General features: G+C 41.6%; 1 protein-coding gene across 6 annotated transcripts in view; it reads right to left on the minus strand.

The window, feature by feature from the left end:
* Positions 1-2,391: 2,391 nt before the first annotated feature.
* Positions 2,392-18,785, minus strand: part of gab1 (GRB2-associated binding protein 1) — a 48,564-nt gene continuing 32,170 nt past the window's right edge. Inside the window, exons 4-14 of one of the 6 annotated variants that reach the window (XM_062387343.1) lie at positions 18,605-18,770; positions 15,970-16,180; positions 15,692-15,784; positions 14,043-14,728; positions 12,114-12,208; positions 11,356-11,656; positions 8,814-8,906; positions 7,144-7,237; positions 5,371-5,446; positions 4,275-4,403; positions 2,392-4,175 (exon numbers count right to left, since the gene is read on the minus strand). In XM_062387343.1, the coding sequence (XP_062243327.1) occupies positions 4,017-4,175; positions 4,275-4,403; positions 5,371-5,446; positions 7,144-7,237; positions 8,814-8,906; positions 11,356-11,656; positions 12,114-12,208; positions 14,043-14,728; positions 15,692-15,784; positions 15,970-16,180; positions 18,605-18,770 (2,103 nt within the window). In that variant the 3' untranslated portion in view covers positions 2,392-4,016. Of the gene's footprint in view, positions 4,176-4,274; positions 4,404-5,370; positions 5,447-6,320; positions 6,445-7,143; positions 7,238-8,813; positions 8,907-11,355; positions 11,657-12,113; positions 12,209-14,042; positions 14,729-15,691; positions 15,785-15,969; positions 16,181-18,604; positions 18,771-18,785 lie in introns of all 6 variants that reach the window. The other 5 variants (XM_062387342.1, XM_062387346.1, XM_062387344.1 and 2 more) reach the window with 5 other exon arrangements.

Here is an 18,785-nt window from a genome sequence, read left to right on the forward strand (position 1 = left end):
CTCATGCAAGGTCTGAAAGAGACACAAAGGGCTTCAGATTATGTTTTTTTGTGATCAATAATAGGACTAATTATCTTAACCCCTAGGTATCTCTCAACAAAGAAAATATCTGAGAACCATGAGGAATTGTTCTGGATCAAATAGTAGCAGGCTACACTTTAAAAAAGGCACAACGAACCCTGAGACTATCTAAAATGTAACTATATTTACAGCCTTAAGATTCTGCTCATTACAAATAGAGGAAATAAGGTTATGTGTTTTTGACCTCGATCAACTTTAAGGAAACTCTGTGAAGAATCCATTAGATACGGTATATGATGCAATCTACTGAATTTCCTTTATAAACACACTGTGGTGAAAACAGCCAGATTTGGAGGTCTGAGTTTTGAATTACAATTTAATGGCCCTGTTGGCCCACTGAGTGTTTTAGTAACTTAAAAGAAAAGGAAAACAGGAGCCTCTCGGCAGCTTAAGTTCACAGTAAGGAAATTGTAAAAGTTATTGAGGCTTCTGCAGATGAAAAGAGGCTCAAGAGGATTTCAGGAGAAGTGACTGCACTGGAGGCTAAACAGAGTCAGACACTTCTTCAAACAACAACTCCATCTAGTGGTCAATGCAGGCAAAATGAAAAACAGTGCACTTGTGACACTGTGAAATGATTCTAAATTGCGGTTCTGGCCTCTGACTTCACAAGAGAGGAGCTTTGGGTTTGGGGCTAGACTTCATAACATATCAATGCTGCAAAAAGCTCAATAGGGAACAAAGAGCAGGAATAGGGAGTTCAACTAAACTGAATTATCCTTTAAAGCAGAATGAATAAACCACAAGGCCGATGACTCGTTTGACCCTTAAAGTAAAATAGGTTTTGCACTGACACTCTCCCTCTTTTCTAAATCTGCATCTAACTTTTCACAAACAACTTTACAAACGTTATTCATGTAAGATGCAGATTAGGGACTAGTTTCTAGCCCTCAATCCGAATCCTGGTGTCATAGAAATACAAAATGATTTGATTACAGAAAATGCAAAAGTCTGGGCAAACCTAGAAAGATGACACATTTTTATTTTGGTGGTGAAAATGTCCAAATACAGCAAACATGCATTAAATTATTATAAAAAAATATTTTTGCTACACATGTATGTTGCTAAAAACCAACAACCTGTATTTTGAAGCACAGCAAAGGTAGCATATGTGCCAAAGTAGAGTGTTGGAGGCTTATGAAGAATGTACAACGCATTGCTCATCATAAATTGTAAGTTAATTGTTTGAGTGAATATTTCTTTGCAAACTACTAATGGCTAATTAACTCAATTCCCATGCCTTCATTAGCGTCAGACGCAGCTTTTAGTCAGTAGTTAGCATCGTTTGGAAAATGTCACAAGTTGACCTGAACACAGAAACCTGAGAAACAAGGCTGTAGTTTGACTCCTTCTCAGTGTATTAGCTCACTGGCTAACTGGTGCTAGAGGCTAATCTCTTTTACAATAACTTTAACAGAAGTGTATGGTGTTAGCAAGAAACTCACCTCCCTTCTGGAGACACTTCCAGATTCTCCCTTGAGTCTCTTCGCATGTGAGACACAAACCAAGTCCTGACATTTCAATAGCTGCTCCCCACTTTGCCCCCATGGAGGGTTGTTGGGTGACCGCTCTTCAAACCAAGATGGCGGACGGAAGTGACTGTGATCAAGCTAAATGGACAGCCTGAGTCATGCTGCCTTCCAGAGAACTCAGAAGATTGAATTTCCAGACCTCCTTAAGTGAAAAATTTCTGTGTGCTTTATAGGTGATTCATTTGTAATTGTACTGGTCTTTCAGGCTGTCACTATCCATTTAAGAGGTCAAATATGTCAGTTAAACACTTTAACACTTAAAATGGCAGCTTTGTCATCATTATGTGGTATACAATCCGAAGAGGGAAAATGCACAAACATGTTGTTGCTGGACAATGGTAATATGTATCAACTGCCATGACCCTGAAACAGCTAAATTTAATTTAGCTGCCATTCACTTTATGACTTACACCTGTTTCCATGTCTAAATGTCTTTGTGTAGAAAAGGCTCATGTTTCATCCTCATGTGCTGAGATGATTAGATCATATTTCAAGGTGATAGTTGATCAAAATGTCCACATAAGTTTCTTCACAAACTAGTTCTGAGTCAATTGTCCATTAAATTGGAAAATAAAATATGTGCGCAAGCGTGTGTATGTGTGTATCTACGTGTGGGTGTAATGTTATCACCACTTTTCCAAATCCGATTCGAATGAAGACAGAAAATTTAAACAAGCTTATTGGAGGATTGACCTCTTATCATTATTCTTCATCTTGTCTCTTTTCCATTCGGATATCCCAAGCATAAGGGAATCATATTGAAAACACAACACAAGCGTAAGAGGTTTGATTTTATTTAGTCAACTTTTAAAATTTACATTCTCTGTTGAGATTCATTAAAAAAGATAAAGCGTCATCAGCTTTGCAGTCTGCGTCACAAAGAGACTGCAGTAAGGAAAGAGTGAAGTAGAATGAAGACGACTTAGTAGGCACATTTTTCAAATGATATATGTTAATCTAACTGATGGCAAATATGTACAGCAATGATTTTATCTTGTGGCAGCACATGCTCGGGACTGAGAGTTCACAGGTTAGTAAAGCACAGATCTACGCAGACAAAGACTTTTTCACCGTCTATGAAAGATGTATCAAGTTGATGAGGCAGTCGGATTTCCCAACACTGTATGCCTGTTCAATTTTTAGAATTAAAATAATCCTAAAAGGAGAGAGAAATGAGGAATATCAATGAACATGTGAAACTAATTGACCGGCGTTCGTCAAACTAAGCATTTTAACGGACTCTAGAAAATTTTCCTCCATATGAATCAACAATACTGAGCTAAAAGTGGACATGACTTCCACCTGATGAAATAAATTGAGAAATAAATTAGAAGTGGATAGTTGTATTAGTTTGCATTTATGAGGAGTACCTGATATTTTTTCTCTGTAGCCTAAGTTTGATACCTTTGCATAACTTATAGAAAACCTGTCACGTTCTAAAAACTCACAGTAATTCATTCATTAATCACAAGTCCTGATACCACCGTAGAAAGGCACAGGATTCTACCCTGCAGAATCCACATACGTTCGAGCCAAACACACTGGATATTCCATACAAATAAAGGACACTTTTCCTGTTTATATACATAACACTTTTGTACAGTCTTTGCACTTCCATTTTAACAGATTGAAGCATCTCCACTCACAAAGTAAATGGACATCTAAATCATGTTCAGTGGATTAAACCTTGAGTGAATCCAAAGCTTCACTAGAGCACTTGGTTACATGTAAAATGAACAAGTTCAACTGCCTTTGCATTAAAAAAGAAAAAACTAAGGGATTTGCTTTGAAGTTGCCTCAGACAGTTTCTGCTAAAAAGGGAGTAAAACTGAGCTGTGGATGGCACCCAGGGAAACTTCACCCCGCTCCAACCGGATCAACTGAAAGTTAAAACGCCGCTAACTGTGCTAACCAGTGTTGCATTGTGTTATGATCATGTTATCAAGTGATTTCTCTTACACTTCAAAATAACAACAAACAGCATTATAATTTAAGGAAATGTTAACTCTGGTTCAGCGCATCCGGCCGTTGAAAGGTGAACAAAACAAAAAGGAATCCAATCGAGGAGGCAGTGAATGTTCAAAGTTCATGAGTCTACTTAAGTCAAACCCGGAGGACAAGTCCAGTCGTTCCACCTGCTCTCACACTGCACACAGCTTATTTCTGGCGCGCACGTCTTCCTACAACTGTACACACAGTGCTGTTTTGGCCTGACAGCAATGTAAACTAAAAGACAGTTGAGTGGCTATGAAGCTCCACTGGCCCCCGACACACAAAGGATCCTGTTGAGGTGGAACGTGGCGGCTGGACCGGCTCAAAGCACAAACCAGGGCCAACACGAGGGGGGAAATGGCCCACTGGTTTGTGGGTTTGAAGGGTGGCTTGGTGGTTAAGGCGACGGTGTCACTTGGTTCCTTTGGAAAGGGTGTCTGTCTCTGCTAAATGGCGGCCATCGTTCCAGGCCTCCCGGGTGCTCTTAAGGGCTTGTGTTCGTTGCTGGTCCACAACCACATAGTCAACACGCTCATCTGATGCTGCCATACCAGTTCCATTGCTTTTCATCTGAACACGGAAAACCAATAAGTTCGTAAATGTCAGAGTTGAGAATCCTTCCAACTTTTTACTCTAATCGTGAAAGTGTGGCTCAAGGTGCATTCCTACCTTTCTAGGTGGGGTGGACTTGCCGGGGTCAAGATCCAAATCCAGGTACTCCACCTGTTTGTCTCCTTTGGGCTTCACCATGGGGCTGCTACCACCATCCGCGGTCATGGGCGCAACAAGCTTCACGTTCTACAGAAGCCAGAAAAGGATGTTTTTATTTAGAGAAGGGTAAAAGAGAGTGCATAATCAAATAAAGTCCTGTGTTGTCACAATAACCAAAATATCTTTGAAAGTTGATATTTGAATTAGGGTAAAGATGGTATTTAGCACCGTCTTCACAGGGTTTACACTCAGTTACAGATTGTTTGTGGATTTGAATGTTTCCAGAAGGACAGAGAGAGGAATGAAAGATTAAGTTGACTATACAGTCCTCAACAAAGTCACTGTCCATGTGCTGGTTGTTAAATCAAGTAGTACACTGTGGAGGTATTTAGATGAAGTTGATCATTTATTCATAATTAGAATGTATTTGTTTACTTATTCTCACGAAGATGGTTCCATGTCGAACAAGCATAGGTCACTGATGGATTCAATGTCTCTCAAAGCCAAGTAAAACAAATTACCTTTTTTCCATCAGTTTTTCCTTTTGTATTATTTAAAGTGACTGCTTATATTTAAGAGCTGAATGATTGTTATTTGGATATTTTACGGAACTCTCCATATTTTTACAGTAGAATAAAGTATTGTTACAGTGACACTTTATATTTCCTTTTTTATGGTTTTATATCTTCACGTCAAATTTAATAAGGGTTAAAAACGTTTAGTAGAAAAAGTCAAAACTCTAGTATTGTGACAACACACTTGACAACAACAATGACAATATTTGACCTATAGGCCGTGTTAATTTTAAACTACAAGTGGTGTGGAGTTAATAGAGCTAGGATAATGACAGAACTAGAATATACTAAGTGTAAGGTAAGTGATGGTATATGACGGCTGAAACCACTGCAAACTATTCAAGCCGCTGTTTGTGGCTGAAATAAATAAAGCAAAGTCTGTTCCTTCTACTTCCTCATCTGCTAACACCTAAAAACTGTTGACCTCACGTGTTCTGACAGGGCAGGCCATGCATGTCGAACCTGGCAACCCTGCTCACCTCCTCTATGGTGTCAAGTTCCTCCACCTCCCTCTTTACAGGGGTGATGGGGACAGTGCAGTAGAAGGACTCCTCTCTACACACAGTAAGAAGGAAGTAGCCGCAAAGGGGGAAGAAACAAAAGAGAACAGAGAATGGTCAAGAACAAAATGCAGGAAAAAAAGAAAATTGATGAAGCCGGAGCCTGATGAGGTCAGAGAAATGAGGAACAAGGGAGAAAGAAATGAGCGTGAGTGAAGAAAGAAAAGGAAATTAGCAGAACATATTCAAGCAAATGTAGGGGGAAAATGTAAAATTGTTAGAGCAAGAAAAATAGGAAAACTCTACATCTAATACCCAAACTGTAAGAGAAAAACTCCCCTGTTGACAGCAACGTCATCACATCAGTGTAAACTAATGTCGCCAGTGTTACTCTTTAGAATTTAAAAACTGTAGAAGTTAACTACTGGATGACGACAAAACACTTCAACTTGTTCCATTTTATCCATCCCCCATAATAACAAAACAGGGTCTTTTGACTTACAGTAAGGGTACTGATTTAACCAAAAGAAACATTCTTTAAAAAACCTGAAAAGCAAAGGAATATAAAATAAGAGGATAAGGAAAACTGAGCAGCAGGAGAAGAAGAAGAAGAAGAAGCTGCAAAGAAAGAGTTAAATTGTCGAGGAGTCCATCTGCAGCGACCAGAACTTACTCCAGGGAGAGGAGCAAGGACTGGAGATTATCATTTCTATTTCCAACCCTGAGAACATTTATCAACCTCCTACCAAATCTTAAATATATCTGTGGCGCATCTGTATATTTGATATAATTACCTGATATCACAATAAAAGCAAATGAGACATTCACAATATCACAACAATTTCTGTAGCCTTTTCTGTGATTGGAGAAGTAAAGAAAAAAGGAATCATGCAACTTCTTATATCAGAGGATAGTTATGTGTTACATACTGGTTCGTCTGTGGACATATTAGGGACCATGGCTACATAATTCTCTTCACACTCCTCGGAGTCAGTGCTGGAGGCCGTGCTATGCACTGACGGGGGTCTCGCTGGCATTGGAAACCTAGAGAGACTGAGCAGCATTCACAAAGTTTACACACCGACTTCCAGGCATATTCAGTCTCTTGTGAGTAGAAAACATAATACAAGACATAACAGCCACAGCTATAAACCACTGCAGCCCAGAGAGTTCCTGCAGCACTAAGCACAGAAATAGACCTCATCCCGATAAGACCACAAACTGAAGTCTGTGTAATGTAGCCCTGAGGCAGATCCCAGGCCTGTTTGTAGGAACAGTGCTACTTAGGTCACAAAGTGGCTACAGTAATGCATGAAGGGTTAGTGCCTACTTCTTCAGTTAATTATATCCACTATTAAAAAAAAGGCATGTTCACACCAAAAGACATGATCCTAAAGAAAGTGGAAGAAATCTACAACCTGCATTTTATGCTGGTAACATAAGGAGCAGGTAGGACAACACACATACACACACAGCTCCCATAAAAACATCATAGGCTTTAATCACCAGGAGATGAACAGCAGCCATTTATTGCCATTGTCCCACATTTCTTGTTTCTCTAAAAAACTTTTTTCAACTTTTGAGAAGCTCAACACTCTTCCGCAAGATGTTCCACAGCATCCCCACTGGATGTCCAAATAAAAACACAGACCAGGCTCATGGGGAGGCAGAGAACAGTGTGAACATGCCCTTAGTAGTTAGAAAAATGGAAAATTTACGAAAAGGTCTGCACAAGAATGTCTCGATACTTACTCTCGAGCGAATGAGCGTGTGACAGGCGAGCGGATAGGCGTACAGGGCTCCTCCCACTCAGGCAGCGGTATGATCTCCAGTGGAGCGGGTTTTCCTGAATCAAGGTACACATACCAGTCATCCACTGCTAAAGACACATACTTCATGTACATGTGCAGAATATAATGGTGGAGTTAATAGACCTGTGTGTGCATTAGTGTTGTATATCACAGTTATTTCTAATGCAGATTAAAAACATATTATCACATGATGAATTTACATGTAAACAGCACAAATGTGGCTCTTTATTTAACACGTTTAGCTTAAATCTGAAAATGTACAAAATTACAAATTATACAATAACCTTTTGTTGTAGTGCAACTCTAATTGCGTCAAATAAATTAATAAATCCATAAATAAGATTAAAGAGAACACTCGCATTTTAATCCCTGCCAAAACTTCTGTTCCCAAAGTACCTGCTGTATGCAAACCAGCAGGAGGGTGGATTATATGTGTCTCTATAATTAGAGGATGTCACTGTTAAATTTCTTCCTGAGGAGCTATCTGCTACTTTCCAGAGTCTATGTGAGTGTTTGTGTGGCTGTTTCATCTCAATGTGTATTTTGAAAGCACAACATGTTAAACTGCAAACAAAAAAAAGACAAAACAAGAACTGTTTGGAAAGAGAAATGTTAGTAACTTATGGTCCTTGGATGAGGGGATATATAAATAAAGTATTATTAAAAGTTATGTTTTCAAGGTAAGTTGCAGCTGTACATGAGCTCCATTACTGTGACAAGTGCAATCCAACATGCATGAAGTGCACACCATGGTACCCCTGCTTTTATTTGGGAGTTTTCACAGTCTGGTTTGATTTCTCCCTCTGGGGGATTGTGAATGAACCTCGGTCCGACCCAGGTGTCAGGTGGACTATGGAAGGGTGAGCTTAAAAAGCTAGGTGTGCTTTACATTCTGGACTGTGAGGATGATGCCTATATAGTGGTGGTAGCAGCTTACTGGAGAAATAACCATTTAGCTGCGCACTAACTGATTAGTTATACTGTTGTTTAGTCACAAACAAAAAAAGATGTATGATGCTTTTTTATGAGTCGGAGGACAAATTTGACTTATGATCCCAGGTCTTTAAACCGTTGTTGAAAAACAAAACAATCGGCTGAAGGAAAACTTCAGCTCCTGAGCAAAAGATTCCTGGACTAAAAAGTTATGTGTAGTTTTGGTTGGAAAAGCAGCTTTTGACCAGCAACAAGGAATAGGCTAACTTATTATTTACATTTCACTTTCTTGCTACTGCTCAGACACATATGGTCGATAGGTGAATACAATATGTGTGTGTATTTGATTCATATGAAAAGGAATCAAACAGAAGCTCAAATTTGACCAGAGCAATCGAACTATGGTGTGAAAACTTCCAGACAGTTGATTTAATATTTTCGAACCTCTGGATGAATGTGCTCTTCACAGACAGTAAATATGAACATGAGTTTTAGCGGATTCTGGTGTGCACACAGTTAATCTCCTACAGATTCAACAGGCCTGAGAGACAAGAGAAACCCCACAGAACACAATTTTACAACATGCAAAGAATCCAGATGAGGTAGAGTTTGGACAGATCACATCAGAGAATGGAAAGTTTTCAGATACACAACGGCAGATCAGTGTGGGTTACCTACCCTTGCGTCGTCCCCTTGGGAATTCACCTACGGTTTGAGAGTCGGTTCGCTCTAAACCGACACCTTTTGCTCTTATTATTTTAGGACTCTGACCTGATTGGTGAAAGAAGACTTATTATACTTTCTTTTGGTGATCACAACAGTTTAAGCCTGCCTAAGAGCGGCTCTGCCATGCAAAGCAAAAGACGAGACTTCACCGACACCCTCGCGTTCACCCAATCACCTGTTTGTGCAGCACAGTTATCAAGAGGATGATTGTCATGACAACGGCAGACCCATAGTACCCAACATGCACCTCAATCCATGCACCACGGCTTCCCACACAAAGACTGACATCACAGCTGTGCATGCACGATGAGCAGTGTATAAGCACTGTAAAAAATCATGTCATGTTGAGAAGAGCAAAAACAAATCTTCAGAACAGAGAAACTCACTGAGGAGGCACGTGGCCTCACATGAACACACGGATCAGAACGAGACGTGCCACAATCTCACACTGAGAGAGTTAATCTCTCTCACAAACGGTGTTAATGCTAGTGCTGACTGGCCTTGACCACAGATGTCAAAGCCTTTACAACACACGGTCGAGATGAGCAGAGAAAGAAGTGCACAAAGGATGAATACAGTTGATAGTGGGTGGAATTAGAACAGAGTACGGATGAGTTTTGCATGGCTCATGGTGAATAAAAAAATGATCCAGGCATAAATCTGAGGAGCAAGTGGAACGTTGACTTATTTATAAAACATACTCTCATCAATACTCTCAGCTTTAAACCTAACATTCCAGGTGTAAATGCTTCTGAAAAGTGGTGCATCTCATTGATAGTTATATCCCTTCAGTTTTAGTCTGATAATCATATTCACAACATTCAGTGATGTCAACTATTAAGATTTCTCTTCATATTCTGAATTCATTACAGACATTGGTCAATGTGTCATTTTGAATTTCAAAATTAGCTGCAATCAGATTCAAGTGTCTTAAATCCAAAATCCTAGCTCCCGTGTTAACAACATTTTGTACCCGGTGCCACGGTACTGAGAGCTGAATCTACACCCATAAAAACATATCACTTTTATATATATAATATGATAAAATAAATAACAGGTCAGGGGATGTGAGCTGAGTAGGTGGTCCTCCATCTGCGGCCCAGGACACATTTGTTTTCACACAGCAGTAAGTGAGTGGTCACGTGTCCCACACCACATCTGAATGTAGTTTTAGTAATCGGATGTCACGATGCATTTGTGCGTATTCACACCTGTACTTACAGCTGACCACAGATTCTGAGACTTCTCCTAAAACAAATATTCAAGTCTGTCGAATAAGATTCTGTGGCGAATAGTGTTAAATGTGAATTTAAAGTAAACTTAGAAAGTCAAACACAACAAAAATATGAGGGAAACGACCAAGTGAGACATGGGATTTGTGGTTTCAAAAACTGAAACCACAAATATAAATACTGGCAATATGTTTGTTTTTTTTAATCGGTTGTTGCTCAACCTGAGTTTATGTAGTAACAGTGCAAATACCACAAAGTATTCAACCTGCGGAATTCTGACTGTGAGGGTAGATGAAGCTTTTATAAGTACTAAAGATTCTTAGTTATGTGTCTTTAAACGAAACATGAGCAATTCCCTTGGACTGGTTGACGATTTGGAGTAATAAAAATCTTTTAATAAATCTTTAAGACACGATAACTCAGCGATGATCCGTGCCAAATTTGGAGTTCGCTGAAAAAAGCCACTGAGGAAAACGGTATGTCGTGCATGGGAGGATTCCCCCAGTGAGAAATTTAAAACGCCATAAAATGTCCCATTTTCCTCAGAGACAAAAACAGCCCCAAATAAGGGCATAAGGTTCTGCCTATGGGACGACTCTGTGTCTCCTTGTCATTCCTCAACTCTTTCTCTTACTGCCCATTACTCAGCCTTTCAATCTGCCCAGATTGTAATTCCCCTTTGCTATTAGGTCTCTCATCAAAGAGCTCCATTCAGAAGGCGGGAACAAAGGGGATGGAGGTGACCACTCCGGGCTTCAGTCACTCCATGGCACAGGGACCGGCCCCCTCCAAAATGGTTGACAGGGCCTCTTGAGCTCGTGACAAAAGTGCTTTTGACAAGGGGTGAACTGTGTTAGATATAAAAAGATGTAGCGGGTAGCAAACTTATTCATCGAGAGGTGAAAGGCGGCAGTCGAGGAATGACCCAGAGGAGGATGGTGGTATTTAAAATGCCAGATGAGCCGAGGCAGACCAAATGAGAGAGAATCCTTTTCCAATGAATGATGATAAAGAAAGAGATTGCTTTGAGAATGGTGAGAAATGGTGGCTTTATGACCATGAGCCAGCAGTATGACAAAAGCAGCTGAGTGTAGAGCATGTAGATGCATTAGTGAACACTGAGTGGAGTGAAACAAGTTAAGAGCAGGAACAGACGTCAGCACACTTTAAACCCACAGAATATTTACAGACCAAGTCGCAGCTACACATGCACACACACACACACACACACACCCAGCCCTACACACCTACTATCCTCTCACCTTTGCGATCAGGTTTGAGATTTCGGTCCACAGGTGGGGGCTGGCACTCGCTGAGTATCGGCCTGCGAGGGGGGGTCTTGGGACTCAAGCGGAATCCCATGTGTGCGGGCGGGGGCACCTGCTTTCCCAGAGAGGAGAACTCCATGGTGCTGGGAGTCATGGGCACATAGTTGGGTTCGTGCGTTGGCTCTGACAAACTGCCCGAGTGATGATGTGACGGCGAGTTGGCACTCATGGGTACGTAGTTCTGGTCGACCTCTTCTGTGGACTGGCTGCCCACTGGCATCATTCCTTTGTTTTTCTGAGGGGGACAAAGCAAAAACACGCGATCATGAACAAATTAAGACAGAGCTTTCAAATTTCAAAGGCTGTATTGTAGTGTGACTGGGCCAAAACAGAGACAGTTTAAAAACAAGCTCAAAACGTAAACTCGTAACTGAAACAATCATCAGAGTAGCTGACTGAACTCTGGTTTTAAGTTTTCTTTAGTCTTTGTCGATATCAAGCAGCAGGAAAAAAAGTATAAAAACTTCAGTATTCAGTAAATTTCCATATTAAACAGAATCTGGTCCATCATTCTGGAATTTTCTACTATCAACAATGAATTGACTGAGCAAGGAGAGAAAAAATGCAGCCTTAGAAATGAAAATAGGGTCTTGCCTAAAAAGGCATTGCCGTGCATGACACAGGAAAGGTTCCCCCTTTAAGGTGACCTTGTTAGAAGCAGAGCACAGATCAACAGTATTAGGATCACTTACGAAGTAGCTGTTGAAACTTTCATTGAAATCAAACGAGCAGGTTTTTTCGGAAGGGAATGATCGAGGAATGTCGTAGCAGTCCTGGGATCCAAAATCTGCAAAGAAACACATCATATTACCACGTATGCACATTGTTGCAATATACTGGGAGATAATGGGAAAAACAGTGCTAATGATAGTTTTCATTATTTCATCATATGTTGTATTTTAAGTGGCACAGAGCGAAGGGCTCTAATGTCAGGTACATTACAGTGTTTTTGGAACTCTCATTATACACTGATGCAGTCACTAATGCATTTCACTTACAGCCTCAAGAACCACAACAGAGCTGGAAAGAGCGTGTGTACGGCAAATGCAAGTGTCGGCTGAGGAGGACTGAGTGGGTGAGACCATGACGGGGAATAATTGCTAAGATGTCCTCTTCCAAACAACAACAAATCCACACAAATATGTCTCAAAGGATCAGATGAAACGAAGTGAACCTACGCTTCACAGTGAATTTTCATCTTGGTTCCTCTAACACCTCTGGACAACCTGGTCATCAACATGCAGAGTGGAGATCAGTCCTTCCACCCAGTCTCATGTTCAGAGGGATATTCACGGCAGCCTTAACCCCATTCAGCGTGAAATCATACGACTCAGCCTCAGGCCGACCTTAGATATTCACTGTGTGTGCAATGGTTGCTAGTTTAAGAGCTTTTATAAGTGTTGAGCACAGTTTAGAGTTTCACTAGAGACTCGCAATCATTTTGCCACTAATTTTTCTGTAATGACATTTGTCACCACAAGAGGGACAGCTAATGGGGGAACATACTATTTTATGTATGTATTATGCATTGATTTTAAGATTTGTGCTATTTAGGGTTAACTTCATTACTCTCTAATTTTAAACAACTGCTGTGATATAATTAATCCATCTTCAATCTAGATCTTCTCAAGTTTGGATATGACCGATATTCAAACTCCTGTCCTGCGCCCCTTTAACACAGCCTGCCCTTTAACACAGCCTGGTCAGGGTGGGAATGTTGTACATCTCATAATTCTGTAATAAAAGTACAAAAACAGAATGGAGGCACATTGTTCCACATTAAGCTGACGGTGGAGAAGGTCACAGAACCAGAACATCTGCATAAACAAGCCGGCTTAGAGGGAGACAACTGATGTTGTTGTGTCATACATTATGCCCCTGATTCAAGAACATGGCTTGTTGGGCATGTGTTCTAAAAAGAAAAAACAAAAAATGCCAGTTTGTATGGTTCCGTGTGAAAAAGCAAATGTGGCATCGCAAGCCTCCTTCTTAAGAAGAATTAAAAGAAAATAAAACATAGTGGAGGTGATGATGCTGGAGAGATATAACTGTTATTCAATATCGACTTGTGAACATGTCTCACAACAATAAAAGTACTACTGATACACCAGCTGCTGCTACTAAAGCTATCTGTGGCAAGTGACGACTTATGAAGATAACCCATCTTGCTTGCTTTTAAATGTTAAATCTGAGTATTGTGTACTTAGGACCAGAAGTGCTGCACAAACCATCGTCAAGTTCCTTTATCATCGAGACCCTGAAGGCACCTGCTAAAAACTGTTAAGATCTGATAAGCTTTTGACAATTTGAATAGATTGTGAACAAGACAGAAACCAGGATTGCGGCTGGAAGAAAACATGCCAAGAGCTCCGGTGATCTCCTATCATCCATCAAAAGAAAGTGAAAATGGTGAACGCCAACTAGTCAGCTGTGCAAAAGCCTAATACGTCAGTTTATAGTGTTGAAGAAAAATATCCCTTCACAAATTAGGTCAAGACTTAACTGAGGAAAGCGGCTGTGTGATTGTACGATTGTTATATTGGAGGATAATCAAGCATATTTTCTGTTTTCCAGAGCAAATTAAATTTATACTCCCAAAAAAACCCTCTTCCGACACCAACCTTTGCGAAGGCGTGAACTGTCCACGGTGCCAATAGTGTTGCTGCGTAAGGTCTTATTCCCAGCGCTAGTAGGCACACAGTAGTTCCCATCAGTCTCTGAGGCTGAGCGGGGCACACAGTAGGTGTCCGTGGGTGAGCGCTCAGCAGGGGGTGGTGGGGGTCCAGAGATGGAACTGAGCGAAGGCTTGGGTGGTCTTGGAGGGGGGACTACATCTCCCCCGCCCTCTGAGCCTCCAACACTTGTTGACGATGACAAAGTGCGGGGCACCTGGTAGGTACAGTTTGCACCAGGTGTGGGTGGAATATCATAACTAATGGAAAGGTTCCGCAACTGCGACTCCATTGAGGGCTTCCTCGAAGGTGTGTTGAAGACGTAAAGCTCAGAGGCATCCCCGCCGTCCGGGTGGGCTGGAGGCGAGGAGGCTGACTTGGGGAGCAGAACGGTGTCTTGCGAGTAGCTGCGAGGGAGGTGGTAAAGGCCGGCGTCGGTCGTGAGCGAGGCACCACGTGATGGGGGAGAGTCATAGATGGGAGAGGTGGAGGCGGGGGCCGGGTGCTGGGGAAAGAAGCCGTTGTGCGAGGTGTGTTTAGATGAGGAGCTGGAGGACGTGGGGGTGCGGTGCAAGGGGAGGTTGTCATTCAGGTCTGTCTCTGACGAGGTAGACTTGGAACACTCAGCATGGGCTCTGAAAGAAAACATAAAGACCAGAGAATCAAATATCCACAAGAAACATGATGATTTAGGCTAAATCTATTCAACAGCATTTCAAAGTAAAACCATATCTGTCCGTTTTAGCTCTGTATCAGTTTGAATCCCTGTTCATACTAACTCGCCTGTAAACGCTTATCATGTGACCAGTCACAAACTGGGCGTGCACATGTGTTTGTCAGTGTACGCGGGAAATGTCCAAACTATTAGCTTGTCTCCTACGCATGCAAGGAGTAAAATGCAGAATTTAACACCACAACAACTGTAAGCAAAGACGACAGGGTCAGCAACACTTGTGATTAATTATCCATGTTGCAGTTTGTTTTCTTCCAGGAAAGGGTTATGTGATAAGAACCTGACAGATAAGCAAAGGCTACATTTTGACCGAAATTACCACCCAGTCACCCAGTGGCTGCCAGGTCAACGTCATACATCTCTGTTTCAGACTAATACAGAGCGCCAGGAGTAGTGTGGATGCCAGGAGCATCCGAAGCAGAGTTAATGCACTTTACAATGAAGACGTAGAGAAGTTCAGTTATTCAAACAGTCATGGTCAAACTTTACGGCTCTGTTTGCAAGCCATCATTAACCGTCTAAAGGGACGTTCAGACAGTTCTTATCACTGATCTTTGGCATTTCTTCAAAAACAAGCCACCCTCTTTTGGGTAAAGTGGACGAGTCATCGGCGGTTAGGTCATTTCTGGACATGCAGGCAGTGGCAGAATCAATACAATGATACTGTAAGTAATGTAAAAGCTAGTCAGTTTTGATATGGAAAGTAGCAGCTAAAGATTGAAACCCCTCTCATCAAATGATCACTAATAATCGTCTGCTAAATCCATGTAAGTCAATAGTAAAGCGTATGAAGTGTTCTTTTTATATAAACACATGTAGCACAGCACACAAGCAGGCAGTTCCAGCTGGACGACTGGCCACTCACAGACTAGCCTGTGGAGGAAGAGTCTTGCTCTCACAATCCTCCAGGAGCAAATACTCCTGGTCTCCCTCCAATGGAGAGTGAAGCAGCACTGAGCTACACACACCACACAGCAGAGACAAGGACAAGAGTGGCAGTACAGATGAAACACACAACGAGAACAAACGGGCTGAAAAAATGTACAGACAGAAGCTTATATCACAGAAGAGCATTGCAGCAAAATGAATGTGGAGAGTTATCCATATAATTATGTAGAGCTATAAACAGAAACAAAGACTCACCTGTTGGGTTCGGGCTTTTTACTCTCACAGTTGACGAGCCACAGATAATCCTGAGGCTCCTCAGAACTGGACTGAGAGTCCAGGTGTCGCACACTGACCGGCTGGTAAGGAGGCGGCACGCTGGTCAGTATTCCGGAACCCAGTACTGGATGTGGGGGCGTGTCCACTACCAGGCCTCCGATGGCTGACTGGTGAGCAGCTTTGGCAGCTTCTTGAGAAAAGAAACAAGAAGGCACAGGATTAGCTCACACTCAATTGACTGTTTAGTGTTTTCTTCTTCTGAATATCAGGAATGGGAGTGTGTAGTGCGATTTGGCAAAAAAAAATGATTGAAGTCATAAATTATAGTGCATTAACTGAATTGATCATAAATAATGAGACATTATTATAATCTGTCAGACTGCGCTCAGCACACATTAGTGAGTGACTGATCAGGATTAGACACACTCCACACTCTGTGTTGTTGTAATAAATCAGGGCAACACAAAGCCAGAGGACTAATTTCACTGGAACCTACCTTTTAATTCTATTATTCCAATGTGTGGTTACATATGACTCCTGAACCCTAAATTCAAACAAGTAAGGTTCTTCTACTTCTATTTACCCAAGGCCACAGGGAGAGTGCGGCTGATATTAAAGAGGGAAAGTAAACAAAACAAAAAAACAAGCAAACAAAATGGTGAAAACACTGTGAGAGTAAACCCAGACCCAAGCTGTTTCCTAGCAACCCAATGTCTGCAGTCAGTGGCAGCCGTTCTGATTGACACTACATCAACTCTACATCTCTGTAATGTCCAAAATTGGGTCGCTGGTGTGTGTAGTTACACACTGATGAAGCAGCTACTTGACAGATCTCCGATTTCTCTCTGGAACAGCTCCCCGTATTCTGTTTATTTAATTCAACCCCTCAATCACAGCAGTGAGTCTGCAGCGATAACACAGGGTTTCCCATTTCAGCTGATCCATGAAGCCACAACAACCTCTAACCTCACCGCGGCAGATTTCCTGAGAGAAATAAAAACCCTTTTAACAGTCTGGCTTGAGGCGAAGGTTCTGATGTATGGGTGACAATATTCCCTAAACAACACATTCACCTGGCAAACTCTGAGATTACACAAAAACAACATCATGATGAAGTATTTTCATCATTTTTTGCACTCAAAACTTCTATTAGTTAACAGTCTGAATACTGCGTTTGCCTTTCGAAACCCACACACTCTTTCTCAGACAGCATTTCCTCAAGGTCTCTGCTTTGTCACACCAGATATCAGAGTCCTTTCCAAACCCTTCTGCTGCTGCTGCTTGGGCCAACTGTTGCACTGCAGTCAGAGCAAAGATGCGTAAGCCGAGTGAAATATCTTTCTCCCTTTTCACAGTTTTCCTCCCACTCTTTAACTGTTGTGCTTTTATCCAGCACAAGGTCCCGTATTTCTCTGTCTCTTCATGCGTCATTTGCTCCTCTCTCCTGTTATCGTCTTCCCTTTTCCCTCCATTTCTTGGTTATAAGGTTAAAAGCTGATTCATACAGGAAAAAGGGGAAATCCCCTCTGCTGATACGCACATTTATATATACCTCCTACACTCTCTCTGAGCCTTCGAATCCAAGCCCACCTAATGTTCTTTCCTCTACTATCTGCAGTGTAGCGTGGCCACTTACACTTCTCTGCATGTGAGACCCAGCTCCCACTCTTCTGTTGTGTGTGAGGGAAAGCCAAGGACATTCTTTTGTTAGAGGAGCTGCGAGGAAGCCTATCTGCAGAGATGTTTGTCTTTAGACGTAGTTTCTCCTTGAATAATCATATTCTGTAGCAGAAGTGCCACGAGTGTTACTATCAGAGTTGCCCTGCAACACGAGCTGCGTTTGTGAGGCGGAGGCATTGTCACAATACCGTGAGAGAACGACCTTCAAGCTGACTAATTGGTGTCTCGTTTGCCAGGTTTAAGAAGTACATTCTTCACCTAAAATAATATCGTGTTGTGATATGCCAGACGGTGAATTAGTCCAACCTCTAAGCCAATTGTTGTCACACTAAAATGCTTACACATTTAGATGACAAGAGGGAGAAAGAGGACCAGAACTGAGATGTAAATGGTGCAGCTAACATTGAGGCTCAAAGACGGAGAGGGAGACGAGAGACGAGAGGGAAAGAATGGAGGAGAGAGGCAGTGAGGCCTGCAGGCACACAGTTCTTTGATTATCCAGCACTAGGAACTGGAGTAACATGAGCTTAGACACAACACATGGATCAACACATGGACTATTACATTAGACCTTGGCTGAGAAATATGCTGAATAGTGGCCTTCTGGCACATTATGCTGCTTCATCTAACTCTTTCAAAGAGAAGGAAAGAAGATATTTGAGAGGCACAACAGTCAAAAGGGAGACCAGTCAGATGTACAGTGGTGAGCCAGCGAGCTGATATTGTTTTAGTTTCATCCTAACTAATTATCTGATCACTGCTGATGATGAGAATCGGGCGATTAAAAATTACTAAATTATTTCTGCCCTTCTGTGAATTAAGTTTGGCATTTGAAACACTACACAAAGCTGTCACAATGGCTAGATGCAAAAAAAAAATAATAAAAAAACATTCAACACTGATGAGCGAATGACTTTCGAACTCCGATTCTTACCGTCATCGGTCGGGTTAAAACCACAAATGTCGCAGATGCAGCAAACCCACTTATTCATCTCGTCTTCGGTGTCAGCCACCAGGTAGAAGACACGGTCGATGGTCTTGATGTCGAATATGAAGCTATGCTCCAAGTCCTTCTTTTTGAACGACAGCCCAGCATCCACCTGAGGGGATCAACC

The sequence above is a fragment of the Platichthys flesus genome, chromosome 5, assembly GCF_949316205.1.
Source record: "Platichthys flesus chromosome 5, fPlaFle2.1, whole genome shotgun sequence".
In the NCBI taxonomy this organism is placed as follows: domain Eukaryota; kingdom Metazoa; phylum Chordata; class Actinopteri; order Pleuronectiformes; family Pleuronectidae; genus Platichthys; species Platichthys flesus.